General features: G+C 41.8%; 2 protein-coding genes across 2 annotated transcripts in view; one reads left to right on the top strand and one right to left on the bottom strand.

The window, feature by feature from the left end:
* Nucleotides 1–4,946, bottom strand: part of COL17A1 (collagen type XVII alpha 1 chain) — a 56,824-nt gene extending 51,878 nt beyond the window's left edge. The window contains exon 1 of the mRNA XM_033183665.1: nucleotides 4,713–4,946. The gene's annotated coding sequence lies outside the window, so the exon portion shown is untranslated. The remainder of the gene's footprint in view (nucleotides 1–4,712) is intronic.
* Nucleotides 4,947–12,843: 7,897 nt separating this feature from the next.
* On the top strand, nucleotides 12,844–13,351 carry LOC117067297 (40S ribosomal protein S12-like). The gene has a single exon (XM_033183654.1). It carries the CDS (start codon nucleotides 12,932–12,934, stop codon nucleotides 13,328–13,330), a length of 399 nt encoding a protein of 132 aa, XP_033039545.1. The 5' UTR covers nucleotides 12,844–12,931; the 3' UTR covers nucleotides 13,331–13,351.
* Nucleotides 13,352–15,077: the final 1,726 nt, after the last annotated feature.

Here is a 15,077-nt window from a genome sequence, read left to right as displayed (position 1 = left end):
TTAATTTGATACCTCTGAAACCCTTCTCTGACTTTCTTTTAAAAAAATAGACAATAAGCTGTGGATCAGGAGGCATTTGGGGAGATTAAACCTTTAAAGGCACCTGGCAGTCAGTGGGGAGGTGACTAGCTTTCTAGGATGGTACCTGAATTGATATGAAATATTACCATGAAATGAACTGTTTATAACAATCCACAGAAACTTTTACTTCCTACAAGTTATTGCTTATTTTGATCTTTCAGTGAAAGTTGCTGCTGACAGCTATACATTTGGGATTGGCTGGATGGGTTCCACTTGCAGTCATTTAGGAAGATGGATCATGACTCTGTTTGCTAAGAGTACAGTCTCCAGGCAGCAAACCTGGAAAGTTTTGCTTGTTTTTTCTTTATCCAGAAAAATAGCAGGCATTTCTAGGCCCTCCATCTTTTCCCTGAATCCCGACGACAAAGAATTTCTGCAGTAAAAAGCCAAGGGTTCCCCACCTTCCAGATGGCATGCAGTGATGACCTACTTAGAAATCAGATGCCCTCCTTCAGGGCCTGGGAGCTCCTCATTGGAAGGTACTTTGTGAATGTAGCCGGCTGTAGGCAGGTACAGGTGGATGCCTGTCTCTCAATCTGAAGCCACCCCAATGTCTGTGTGTCCCGCTGCCAATCTGAGGTGTCAGGTAGGTGTTGGGAGACTGATTCCTTTAAACCAAATATAAGAGGAAACTTTCTATAAGTGAGTTATACTAAGTGGAGAATGATGGCGTGGGGCACAAGCCTGGACTAGGATCTTCCCATGGGACCTACAGTATATTCCCAGGACTTCTTTTTTACACATTTTAAGTGCTGATAGTTTTTTAAAAGTGTAACATTAGGAAAAGGAACGTTTCCTGCCCAGGTATGTGCCTGAGCCTGCCTATCCTAGCAGGATTCACCAGTGTGTTCATCTTCCCAAAGCCCTACTTAATGGAAGCACTGTCAAATAACATAATTTTTAACTTCTCAGATAGTTGGGCCACTTCACTAGAACTAAGGATGAGCAGATCATTCAAGCTCTCAATTCCAAAATTATACTAATTTCCATCCATAGTTCTAAAGGGTTGCTTTGTGGTTATTTTATAGTTAATGTTTTTGTGAAGATGTAAAAATGATCCCATGTCACTTTTCTAGGCAAGAAGACACAATTTTAAATCATTTTTCTACTTTTATGAGCTTTTTCCTTTCGTTTTTTTTTTTTTTTTTTTGAGACGGAGTCTCGCTCTGTGGCCCAGGCTGGAGTGTAGTGGCGCGATCTCAGCTCACTGCAAGCTCCACCTCCCGGGTTTCCGCCATTCTCCCGCCTCAGCCTCCCAGTAGCTGGGACTACAGGCGTCGCCGCCACGCCCGGCTAGTTTTTTTTGTATTTTTAGTAGAGACGGGATTTCACCGTGTTAGCCAGGATGGTCTCGATCTCCTGACCTCGTGATCCACCCGCCTCGGCCTCCCAAAGTGCTGGGATTACAGGCTTGAGCCACCGCGCCCGGCCGAGCTTTTTCCTTTCTACTTTATTTAGATGATGTCACATCTACCTAAAACTATTCAGACGATGCTGCTAACATACACACACACACAAGGACAAACCACTGTTAGTGACAGTGAACCATCACGTTAACTGTTTACCATCATATTTGGGTTTAAACCATCAAGTTATCTTATTCTAATGACACATGAAACACTTTGTTCTTCATACAACAAAGATAATGAAGAAGCTAAGTATTTTTCTCTCTATCTTTTGTTTTAGGAATGTTTCTATACTCTGTTAATGAATTGCAAGTATTTTTTTTTTTGAGACGGAGTCTCGCTCTGTCGCCCAAGCTGGAGTGCAGTGGCCAGATCTCAGCTCACTGCAAGCTCCGCCTCCCAGGTTCACGCCATTCTCCTGCCTCAACCTCCCGAGTAGCTGGGACTGCAGGTGCCCACCACCTCGCCTGGCTAGTTTTTTTGTATTTTTTAGTAGAGACGGGATTTCACCGTGTTAGCCAGGATGGTCTCGATCTCCTGACCTCGTGATCCACCCGCCTCGGCCTCCCAAAGTGCTGGGATTACAGGCTTGAGCCACCGCGCCCGGCCGAGCTTTTTCCTTTCTACTTTATTTAGATGATGTCACATCTACCTAAAACTATTCAGACGATGCTGCTAACATACACACACACACAAGGACAAACCACTGTTAGTGACAGTGAACCATCACGTTAACTGTTTACCATCATATTTGGGTTTAAACCATCAAGTTATCTTATTCTAATGACACATGAAACACTTTGTTCTTCATACAACAAAGATAATGAAGAAGCTAAGTATTTTTCTCTCTATCTTTTGTTTTAGGAATGTTTCTATACTCTGTTAATGAATTGCAAGTATTTTTTTTTTTGAGACGGAGTCTCGCTCTGTCGCCCAAGCTGGAGTGCAGTGGCCAGATCTCAGCTCACTGCAAGCTCCGCCTCCCAGGTTCACGCCATTCTCCTGCCTCAACCTCCCGAGTAGCTGGGACTGCAGGTGCCCACCACCTCGCCTGGCTAGTTTTTTGTATTTTTTAGTAGAGACGGGGTTTCACCGTGTTAGCCAGGATGGTCTCGATCTCCTGACCTTGTGATCCGCCCGCCTCGGCCTCCCAAAGTGCTGGGATTACAGGCTTGAGCCACCGCGCCCGGCCGAATTGCAAGTATTTTTATAGCTTCGATTACTCCAATCTTTATACACTTTAAATTTTAAAACAAAACAACAAAATTGCCAAAGTATTAGAAAACCATCCACTGGCTATTGACCTGATAACACAGAAGGGCCCAGCAGTTTGACTCCAGGAAAGCCAATGCCCTGGAGTTGACTGTCTTGGAGGCTTGGCTTTGTCTCTATAACACCCTGGAGATGGGTTTGCCACTTGCAACATTTGGCATCCTGGATTGTCATGACTAGGGGCAGGTGGGATAGGGCACCAGCTTTGTGATTATGCTAGTTTGTTTACAGTTGTGTCCTGCCACTGTTAATAATGGCAAATGAAACAATGTAAACACAGACTTCTTTTTGTTTTTCATAATCTGAGAAGGTAGTTAGTTCTTAGTTCTGGTCAGTTTCACCAATCTAAGGAGTTTTTTCTTATTCTTTTTTTTTTTTTTTTTTGAGACAGAGTCTTGCTCTGTCTCCCAAGTGGGAGTGCAGTGGCGCAACCTTGGCCCACTGCAGCCTCCGCCTCCTGGGTTCAAGCAATTCTCCTGCCTCAGCCTCCCAAGTAGCTGGGGTTACAGGCACGCACTGCCACGCCCAGCTAATTTTTGCATTTTTGGTAGAGATGGAGTTTCACCATATTGGCCAGGCTGGTCTCGAACTCCTGACCTCAGGTGATCCACCCACCTCGGCCTCCCAAAGTTCCTATTCTTTTTTAAGACAGAATCTGGCTCTGTTGCCCAGGCCAGAGTGCAGTGGTGCCATCACGGCTCACTGCAGCCTCAATCTCCTGGGCTTAGGTGATCCTCCTGCCTCAGCCTTCTGAGTAGCTGGGACTATGAGTGTGCACCACCATGCTTGGCTAATTTTGTATTTTTTGTAGAGTTGGGGTTTTGCCATATTACCCAGGCTGGTAAGTTTCTATGCAAGCTTGAAGCAGAGCTGTTCATTTTAATTTTTCCTGTGTAAACTCTGATCAGACTCATGTGGATGTTTTGCAGGGCCTAAGAGTAAAGCAGGACCCCTCTGATTCTCTAGAGTACGTCTGTGTGGGGATAGACATCTGTCTTAGGTTAGCTCTGACAGATCTGTGCCTTAGCTCTAAGAGAGAACATATGGAGGTAAGAAGAAACTATTCTGCTTTTCAAATAAATACCTTTTAAAAATCTCACTATGTTTTACGAGTCCACTATTAGACTACTGATTAATTGCTTCTCAAAAAAAGGAATGTGCCAGAGGTTTTACCTCCACTTCAAAAAGTAAAGTGATAATTTGTCAGTTACCAGTTAACGTCATCCACTTAGGTATCTAAACTGGTAATTCTCATCTCAAAGTGAATTTTTTTTGGCAGGGGGAAACCCAAGTTGACTCGTAAGAGTATATATACGGGAAACAATTTTCTTCCTTTTTTTTTTCTTCTTCTAAGTTTGATCCTGGAAAATTCCTGAATTAATTAGATCATTTCAAAGATCACACTTTTCTTTAGATTAGAGGTAATTTTACAGTGTGGTGAACAGCAATGTTTACCATGTATGGCTTAATCAGAGAGGCCCAGTCAGCACAGGGTTGTTTCTAGAAGGCCCCTTACCTATACTTTAACTTCACCTCTGAGTTGTTCTCTTTGTCCAGTGGAGACAGAGAGACAGAGGGAAGAGGAGAGCAAGATAGCGAGAGGGGAAACTGAGATTGGAAGAGAAGGAATTATAAGGCCGTATCATATTCTAAATAAAACAACACAAGTCATTTTACAATGCTGAAAACAATACAGAAAGATCTTGCCTCTAGACCCCGCTATATTTTAACCAGCCTTCTCCTTTTCCCCACTTATTTCCTTTGAAAGACCTACCCTAAGCAGAATGCATACAACAAAGTCATCTTTTATAACCAATTAATCACTTTAACCAGAATGCTAGAAACTGCAGAACTTCATCTTCTTTTCTCCAGTAAACACTTAATTTCTAAACAGCAAACCTTACATCAAAGTCTCAGAGAAAGGCAGAAAGGTCAGTCTTCCTGTTTACTTACCTGGTTTGAGGTTTTGAAGGAATTGGAAACAACTTTGAATAAATCCCCCTCTCTCTTTCTTCCCCTGATGTTTTCTTCTAGAAATTTGCAGTGCTCACTTTTTTTTATCCAGACCCAGCCAAGGTGTGTTAAAGCTGAGTGATCTTTCAAAAATGTTCACTTCTCTTTCTCTCCACCTTGTTTCTTTCAACTCTTTGCTTCCAAACAAGTCCTGACAAAGGTGTGTCGTGGTTTACAGCGTTACTCCACCCTTCCAATTATCTGACACTTGCTGGATTTAAAAAAAAAAAAATCTGCCTGCAGGAATCAAACTTTACTAGAGGCAGAAAGCTTCTCCTTCCAGAATTCCAGATTAACTGTTTATAGGCCCATGGGGAAAAGGAAACAAAAGACCAGCATAAAGGAAATGCTTTTTTATTGCCTACCTTCTATGACTGGAGAACTGCCACAACTTTGTGGCAGTACCCTTCCTCGGTGCCATGGGTACTGAAATCCCACTGCATGATTCAGCAGTGGTCTAGGCACATGGATGGCCTGTGGTTATAGTGCCTGAGCCCTAGAGAAACTGAAGTTGGCAGGATTTACGTTCAAGATCTGTTTCCCCTATAGATGTCTTTGTCCTCTTTCCACTCTTGTGACTCAAGGCAGGTCAAGCTCATCTGGAGAAAATAGTTGGTGAACTAATTCATAATATGCTAATGACTGAACGTACTGAGCAATTGGTGGGGTAGGGGTTCATTTTACAAAAGAGGCAACCAGATATAGTGATGCTGACCTAAAAGAGTGACATGTTAGTGATGGAATTTTAAGCATTTAGCCACCTAATAATGGAGAGAGGTGCTGTTGGGGAGGGATAAGGACCTTCCTGTCCTTCAAATCAGGTGACCACATAGTCTCCATACACCTGAAGACGTGTGGGCTTCCAGATGTCCTGCAACTCCAAGTACATCCTGGGGACCTTTAGATTTCCCTAGATGGTCAACTTGCATCAATCAGGATAATTCTTATGAATACCTGGATAGCATGTGGCTTTCCAGGGGGCCCAAAGACTAGCTTGAGACCCTTGGTGTTGGTAAAATGGGAAGTCTGACCCTGGAACTCACTCAGGCAGTCCTCTGAGGCCATAGCACATTCCTGGCACCCAGCATCACACTGGGATCCCCAGTGCTGAGGCATTATCCTAAGATACTAGAAGGGAGCAGTGGGGCCACTACAGCATAGCACTGATGTGCGACTGCACCTTGCTATTGTGGGCACTGCATCCCATGGAAGGGTAGGAGACCACGGCAACACCTGTGGGGCTCTTGCTCCTAAGCTGCCCATATTCCACACTGAAGTATGCATTTCAGAACCCTTTCAATGATGCAGAATTTGACACTGCTTTCCCCAAATAAATACTCAACACGTCTTCCATCAGTCTTATAGGAGAACACTGAAGAACCCAGAACACACAAAGCTTTCAACATAAAATAGACATGCCCCTGCATCATTTATTCCTTTATTCATGAATTCAAGAATTAAACAAAAATACGTTGGCTCCTGCTTGGAGCCAGGCATTAAACTATGTGCTAAGAGTTTGGTGGTGAAATATGGACATATTCCCTATGCTTATGGAGTTCACAGTCTAATGGAAGAAGACAGGCCTTACATAATGTATTAGTCGGTGGGGGTTCCCGTAACAAAATACCATGAACTGGGTGGCTTAAGCAACACAAATTTATTTTTTCACAGTTCTGTAGGCTGAAAGTTGAAGATCAATGTGTCAGGAGGTTTGATTTCTCCTGAGACCCCCTCTCCTTGGCTTGCAGATGGCTGCCTTCTTGCAGTGTCCTCACATGGCCTTTCTCTGTGCATGCACATCCCTGGTGTCTCTCTCTGTGTGTCCTAATCTCCTCTTCTTATAAGGACACAGTCAGATTGAATTAGAGTCCACCCTGATGGGCTCCTTTTTACTTAAATTTAACTACTTCTTTAAAAACCCTATCTTCAAATAAACTCACTCAGACACTAGTGATTAGGGCTTCACATATGAAATTTGGAGGGACGCAATTCAGTCTATAACAGTTATGTACAATATATAATTGCAGATTGCATATATATATTATAAGAGCAACTGCAAGAATGTGATAACTATTATAAAGAAAGTGTACTGACTTGAGGCCAGGAGTTCAAGACCAGCCTGGGCAGCATAGTAAGACCCTGTCTCTACTGAAAAAAAAAAATAGCTGGGTATGATGGCATATACCTGCAGTCCCAGTTACTCAGGTGGTTGAGGCAGGAGGATCACAAGAGCCTAGCTGTTCAAGGTTACAGTGAGCTATGATGGCACCAACGCACTCTAGCCTGGGTGACAGAGCAAGATCAGAAAGAAAGAGTACTGGCTACTATGAGAGCATGAGAAGAGACATAATCTTGGAGAGGAGTGTTAGGGAAAGTCGTGCTACATAGGTGATAGGTGAAGGCTGAAAAGAGATCAACACAGGTGAAGGGCAGGTTGGAGAGTGTTCTAATATCTAGATGGGGCAAGAGTCTCTGAGAAGGCTCTCAGGTGGAAGCTGCATGGTGAGATGGGGGAACAGTGATGAGGCCAATTTGCTCAAAAGCATCAAGGGAAGGGAGACAGGCAGCGAGCGAGAGGCTGGCAAGGGAGGCAGGACTAGATCACACAGGGCCTCACAGGCTGTGGAGGGACGTGTTTTGGGTTACGTGACAAATGTTCTTAAGTTGACATTAAGGAGCAACTCGCTACAGGCACTGTGTGGGTGTTCAGATTCTTGATCCCAGGAAAGAAGAGCAACTGCAACTAATGCTTTCTAGAACTACTGTGAGCCAGATATTTTACATCCATTCTCTAACACAATCCCCACAATGACTCCGAGAGATATGTACCATTATTATCTTCATTTTATAGCTGAGAAAAGTGAAGTTTGAGAGGCTGAGTAACAGGCTAAAGGTCTTCCATCTCGTAAATGGCAGAGTCTAATAGATTCCACTTGACTCTTGAACCTTCATTTCCTGCCTTGTGTATTATTAAAATTTAAGTCTGCCCATAACTTTGAACTGAAAGAAAATAGGCAATATTAGAACAGATCAGCCTGAGAGCAAATTATAACTAAAAAAAAAACCCAAAACCATCTGAACAGTGAGGATGTTTTCAGTTAACAGCAGTATGGTATTGGAATAGTTTATTGATAGTTTTAGATAGAAATCTGTTTATAGAACTCAGCAACCACAGACCAATCAATTATTCAACTATAACAACTATATAAAACCAAACACACAGGCCAGGCATTGTAGCTTATACCTATAATCCCAGCACTGTGGGATGCCAAGGCAGGAGGATCTCTTGAGGCCAGGAGTCTAAGAGTAGCCTGGGCAACACAGTGAGATCCCATCTCTACAAAATAAAAATAAATTAAAAAATAAAATAAAACTAACATGCTAAGCAACCATCAGAATCAGCATGGATGGTATTTTCCTTCCCTTGGGTTCCTATAAAAATATTGGTATTCTCCAGGTACAATAAAACAATCAGATCTATAACAGATAACCCCTGAAGTTAATTAGTCAAGGATCCTCTAAGCTAACTCAACAGCTGATAAGACTGCATGTCTCTGTGTTCATGTGCCGGTTCTCACATATTCAGATGTGCATGTGTGAGTAGTGTTTACAGAGTCCTATATTAGGCACTTTGGGGGAGAAGAAAAAAGAATTCAAGCACTCACATTCTAGTTATTCAATGTTCATAGTTTATTGTACTTGGCAAATCTGTGAGTAAGACATGGTATATGGAGTGAAAGAAACTTCATTTAACATTTATATATTGGCCGGGCGCAGTGGCTCAAGCCTGTAATCCCAGCACTTTGGGAGGCTGAGGCGGGCAGATCACGAGGTCAGGAGATCGAGACCATCCTGGCTAACCCGGTGAAACTCCGTCTCTACTAAAAAAATACAAAAAACTAGCCGGGCGAGGTGGCGGGCGCCTGTAGTCCCAGATACTCGGGAGGCTGAGGCAGGAGAATGGCGTGAACCCGGGAGGCGGAGCTTGCAGTGAGCTGAGATCTGGCCACTGCACTCCAGTCTGGGCAACAGAGCGAGACTCTGTCTCAAAAACAAAAACAACAACAACAACAACAACAAAATATTTATATATTAAGTTCCTACCATATGCCTGGTAGTAAGGGAGTTGTTTTTTAAATGTTTTTAAATTAACCAGAAAACAACAAAATTCTTGCCAAAATGAAGAAGCAAAGAGTCAACTTTAGGAAATAGAAGTGACTAAGACACCGGAAAGGTGTTTTTTGCTCTCTGACTGTGTTTGGAGCTGTGTTAATGAGTCACAGTAATCCATTTTTGATGGACTAGAAAGGAAAGTACCTTAAAAGGCAACCTGGAAAAATAGTTATACTTCCAAAATTATCTACTGACTTTTAAATACGCTGGGGAGAAAGAGTGTCTTTTCACGTGTGGCCCAGATTGGCACCAAGTGACCAGATGCACCACTCTCTGAGCAGCGTGAGTACAGGCAGACTCTGCTTTACGTGGCTGATGTATTTTTGAAAAGGGATTTGTTTTTGGTGACCAGAGTGAGTGCTTTTGCCAAGTGACTATTCCCTACCTTATGGAATGTTTGTAGATGCATATTTTCTTTATGTGTTTGGTTTAAAGGGGTGTACCCAATAGGTGGATTTCTACCTATTCTATGACTCTTCTCTCATAAAAACAGTATCACATGATAGTGCCATGATGTGCTTATGATACTTTCACCAGGTATCCTATAGCTTTGGGACACATTTTGCCCTCCATTCTCAAGAGATAATAAGAAATAAAGTTCTCTGAGAAGGAGGTGAGAGAAAACAATTTTATATTTTCTGAGGTAATTCCAGTATCTACAATTGCTGATTCAGCTCTTTTGTTGAACAGTAAATCCACTGATTTTTTTAAAAAAACTAATTCTTACATATTAAATAAAAATAATACAACAATTATTTGTCACAGTTTTCTACTACTGTTCAAAGACTGGAAGACCATCTTCCTGTTTGGCTTCTTTGCTTAGCATGTGCCACTAGATAAGACTTTTCTATACACAATTATGACAACATCATATGTCATGGTGTGTGGAATTGTTTGGCTTTTGGAAGGACATAGCTGAGTAGTACCAACTCCTGCCCTTCCCATGTGGGCTTCTTGAATTATCGCCAGTTGTGTTCCTTGCTGCCTTGATTATAATAACAAAGCACCCTGGTTTCCTTTTCTTCCATTCCCAACTTCAGATCTATTCATTCATTTTTCCATTCAAAACTCATATTTGTTGAGTGAGTGGACTACCACCTAGTGGAGTGTCTATCATGAGCAAGGCATGAGGTGTATAAATACAACTGAGGGTGAAATATAAAACCTGCCTTCCAGTAATTTACAACATAAAAAGAAAAAATATATGAACACAGTCACCACATATACCAGTAATTACAACATACGGAAGAATATAAACCACAAGAGAACAGTTAAGGACTATGAAAATCCACTCTCAACTGTGAACATCAGCCGAAGCTTCACAAAAGAGGTGTCCTTTGAGCTGGGCCTTAAAGGATCGGGGGTGGTGAGAAGCCAAGGCTGAAGAAGATATTTCAAGGATGCACCTACCCTTCAGAGAGAGTCTGAAGTGCCAGTCTGCGGCATGTCGGTGTCATTCTGAGGGTGAGGGGGAGTTGCCGAAGGTTCAGCTGGGCTGAACAAAGATAAATTCGGTGATAGTGTAGACAGTGGAGTAGAACAGAAAGAGGCAAGATAGACTGATGGGGACGCTCTGGCAGTAGTTTAGTGAAGAGCCTGAGCTTTAGCAAGGCAAAGGTGAAAAAGAAAAAGGAACTGAGCAGCACAAGATCAGCAAGGTTGGACAGAGACAATGATATTTAGTGGTTGCTGTTAAGATGAGGGAGACTGCAGGGCCTAGGATGATGCTGAGATTTTTCTAAGCCAACCACTGACTACAGCAATTCCCTCCCCTTCTCTGCCAAGTTACCTTTCTCAAAAGTCCCATGTTAGAGATTACTTTCTGGTGGAGGATATAAAAACAATAACAACAACAAAAAGTGTATTGCCTTTGGTTTGTACTCTTCCCTGCTCCCATTTTGTCCTGTTCACCACCTAACATATTATCAATGGGAGACGCATTAAAAAAAAAAGATTCCGTTCTCTGGACTTGAAGAACTTAGACATTAAGAATATAGGATTATATTAGAATATATCACCTATAGATGATGCATTTAATTAAAGCTACCATAGGTTATTTCTAACACATGGCCTACTAAATTATTTGTAACTTATTTCTAGTAATTGAACAATTATAAATTAGCTTTATCAAAAGACAAAAATGAGCCAAAGAAAAATCAGTGCAGTGTTAGCCTTAGCACTTGCTCCCCTTTTGCTAGAGTTTGAATGTGTCCCCCAAAGTTCATGTGTTGGAAACTTAATCCTCAATGCAACAATGTTAAGAGGTGGGACCTTTAAGAGGTGATTAGGTCATGACTCTACCCTCATTAATAGATTAATGGCATTATCTCAAGAGTAGATTTGTTATCTCTGGAGTTGGTTCCTTATAAAAGAATGAGTTTAACCCCCTTCTCTCTCTCTCTCACCCATATGAGGCCTTCTGTTATGTTATGACATAACAAGAGGGCCCTCACCAGATGCCAGCCCCTCAATCTTGGACTTCCCAGCCTCCAGAATTGTAAGAAATATTTTTTTAAATAAATTACTGTCTGGTATTCTGTTATAGCAGCACAAATCAGACTAGGACACCCTTTATAATCAGAGAAAAATATCCTTTTGATTCCAAAAGATTCCCCTTATTAGCAGAAGAAATGAAAATCCTCCCATCAGGATGAGAAGTGACTTCTAGTTTTATGCTTGGCAGTGTTTACCTACCCATCCTGGTAGAGTTAAGCCTCTCTAAGAACTGGGGCAAGCCAAGTCATCTGCACTTTATTTGCTCAGAAATGACATGGGAGGGATGTCAGGAGCAGCAAGAAGAGGAAGAGTTTAATACTGATCACAGAATAAGATAGGCTGTCAAAATCTGATTATTTTATATAAATAGACCAGTTATTTGAAATTTGTGTTAGGCTTGATCCCTATTGGGGGGGGGGGCAACAAAAAATTCAGCAAAACAGCTGGAAGCCACCTGATAGATGGATTTGCCAGAGAGCTGAAAAGTCTGCATAAGGATGAGCATTCTCTTATGCTGCAGGCCATGATTCAGGAGATGGGCTTAGTTTTCACAAAACATGTCTACACAGGACTATCTTCATTAATATAAAGACCGCACCCTATTACCTGGCTTGTGGTTGCCACTGTTTTCCTCAAGGATATATCTGTAGTACGTGAACTCATGCTGAGAATCAGGTCTCATTGCCTGACATACTCATTGACTTAACATTCTACTGATTATAACAGTCATCTAAAAGTTTTTGAACGGTCATTATGCCAGTGGTTTCTAATATGTGTTTTTGAGGACCCTGGTGTCAGCAATTTGCCAGAATCAGATGCAAATCAGAGAACTCATATTCCAGTAAAATTCACTTTTTAGTGGTCTAGGAGCTTTGACAAATGCATATAGTCATGTAACCACCACCATATTTAAGATATAGAACAGTCCCATTGCACCGTAAAATTCCTTTATGCTTCATTGTGGTCCACTCCCATTTCCAGCCTCTGGCAGCTATCTCTATAGTTTTACTGTTCCAAAATGTCATATAAGTGGAATCATACAATATCTAACCTTTCGAATCTGGCTTTTTTGATCTAGCATTGAGATTTATTTATGTTGTTGTAAGCATAATAATTTACCTCTTTTTATTACTAATAGTCCATTGTGTGGAACTATAATTTTTTTATACATTTATATGTTTATGAACATCTGGATTATTTCCCATTTTGTCAATTATGAATAAAGTTGTTATAAACATTCATGTGCATATTTTATATGAACATAAGTTTTCATTTTTCTTGGGTAAATACCTAGGAGTAAAATGCTTGCCTAGGTAAATGTATGTTTAACTTTATAAGAAACTGGCAAACAGTTTACCAAAGTTTTAAACAATTTGCATCCCTACTAGCAGTGTGTAAGAGTTCTAGGCTCTTTCCCTGCCGCCGCGGAGTCGCGCGGAGGCGGAGGCCTGGGTGCGTTCAAGATTCCGCTTCACCCGTAACCCACCGCCATGGCCGAGGAAGGCATTGCTGCTGGAGGTGTAATGGACGTTAATACTGCTTTACAAGAGGTGCTGAAGACCGCCCTCATCCACGATGGCCTAGCACGTGGAATTCGCGAAGCTGCCAAAGCCTTAGACAAGGGCCAAGCCCATCTTTGTGTGCTTGCATCCAACTGTGATGAGCCTATGTATGTCAAGTTCGTGGAGGCCCTTTGTGCTGAACACCAGATCAACCTAATTAAGGTTGATGACAACAAGAAACTAGGAGAATGGGTAGGCCTCTGTAAAATTGACAGAGAGGGGAAACCCCGTAAAGTGGTTGGTTGCAGTTGTGTAGTAGTTAAGGACTATGGAAAGGAGTCTCAGGCCAAGGATGTTATTGAAGAGTACTTCAAATGCAAGAAATGAATAAATAAATCTTTGGCTCACGCACACACACACACACACACAAGAGTTCTAGGTGTTCTGCATCCTTGTCAGCTTTTGGCATTATCCATTTGTTTCATTTTAGCAATTCTAATAAGTGTGGAGTGATATTTTATTGTGGTTTTCATTGGCATTTCTCTAGTGACTAATGATGTTGGTCATCTTTTCACATGCTTATTTGCCATTCATATATCTTTTTTTGTAGTGTCTGTTCAAATCTTTGCCCATTTTAAAACTGGGTTGTTTTCTTACTGAATTTTGATAGTTCTTTATATATTCTGGATACAAGTTCTTTATCAGATAGGTGTTTTTGCAAATATTTTATCCCAGTCTACAGCTAGATGACTGCTTTCTTAACAAGGCCTTTTAGAGAGGAAGTCCAATTTGTCATTTTTTTCCTACTATGAATCATATTATTGATGTCATGTCTAAGGAATCTTTGCCTAACCTGCATTCACAGGATTTTCTTTTCCTTTTTTTTTTTTTGAGATGGAGTCTCGCTCTGTCACCCAAGCTGGAGTGTAGAGGCGTGATCTCGGCTCACTGCAACCTCCCTCTTCCAGAGGTTCAAGTAATTCTCTTGCCTCAGCCTCCCGAGTAGCTGGGACTACAGGCGTGTACCACCATGACTGGCTAATTTTTTATATTTTAGTAGAGATGGGGTTTCACCTTGTTGACCAGGCTGGTCTTGAACTCGTGAGCCCTGGGAATCCACATGCCTTGGGCTCCCGAAGTGCGAGTATTACAGGCATGAGCCACCCTTCCTGGTCAAGGATTTTCTTACATTTTTTTCTAGAAATTTTAATATTTTCAGCTTTACATTTATGCCTATGGACATTTTTGAGCTAATTTATGTATAAAGTGCAAAGTGTGGACCAAGGTTCATTTCCAAAAATTAAAAATTTTTTTTTAGAAAGTGAGATCTTCCTGTGTTGCCCAGGTTGGGCTCAAACTCCTGGACTCAAGTGACCCTCTGTCCTCAGTCTCTCAAGCAGCTGGGAGTAGAGGCATATGCCACTGTACCTGGCTCAAGGTTCATTTTTAAATATAAGACTGTTTGTTCTAAAACCGTGTATTTAAAAGATTATTCTTTCGCCATTGAATTGTCCTTCCAAATTTGTCAAAAATCAACTACTCACATAAGTAAGGATTTATCAGCTACTCACATAAGTAAAGATTTATTAAAATTGATTTATCAACTATTCGCATAAGTAAGGATTTATTCTTACCTCTGTTATGCTCCATTGATCTGTATGTCTACCTGTCACCAATACCATATTGCCTTAATTGCTGTAACAATATAATAAGTCTTGAAATCAGAAAGTACAGACCCTATGAATGTTTTCCATTGCATAATGGTGTACATTCTGGACTCTGAATTAAGAAAGTGTAAATCTGGCCGGGCGCGGTGGCTCAAGCCTGTAATCCCAGCACTTTGGGAGGCCGAGACGGGCGGATCACGAGGTCAGGAGATCGAGACCATCCTGGCTAACATGGTGAAACCCCGTCTCTACTAAAAATACAAAAAACTAGCCGGGCGACATGGCGGGCGCCTGTAGTCCCAGCTGCTTGGGAGGCTGAGGCAGGAGAATGGCGTAAACCCAGGAGGCGGAGCTTGCAGTGAGCTGAGACCCGGCCACTGCACTCCAGCCTGGGCGGCAGAGCGAGACTCCGTCTCAAAAAAAAAAAAAAAAGAAAGTGTAAATCGTTCAACTTTGGGGTTTTGGCT

Source organism: Trachypithecus francoisi, unplaced genomic scaffold (genome assembly GCF_009764315.1).
Source record: "Trachypithecus francoisi isolate TF-2019V2 unplaced genomic scaffold, Tfra_2.0 Contig01579, whole genome shotgun sequence".
NCBI classification, from domain to species: Eukaryota; Metazoa; Chordata; class Mammalia; order Primates; family Cercopithecidae; genus Trachypithecus; species Trachypithecus francoisi.
Note: the sequence above shows the minus strand (reverse complement) of the source record. Positions and strands in the feature narration are given on the sequence as shown.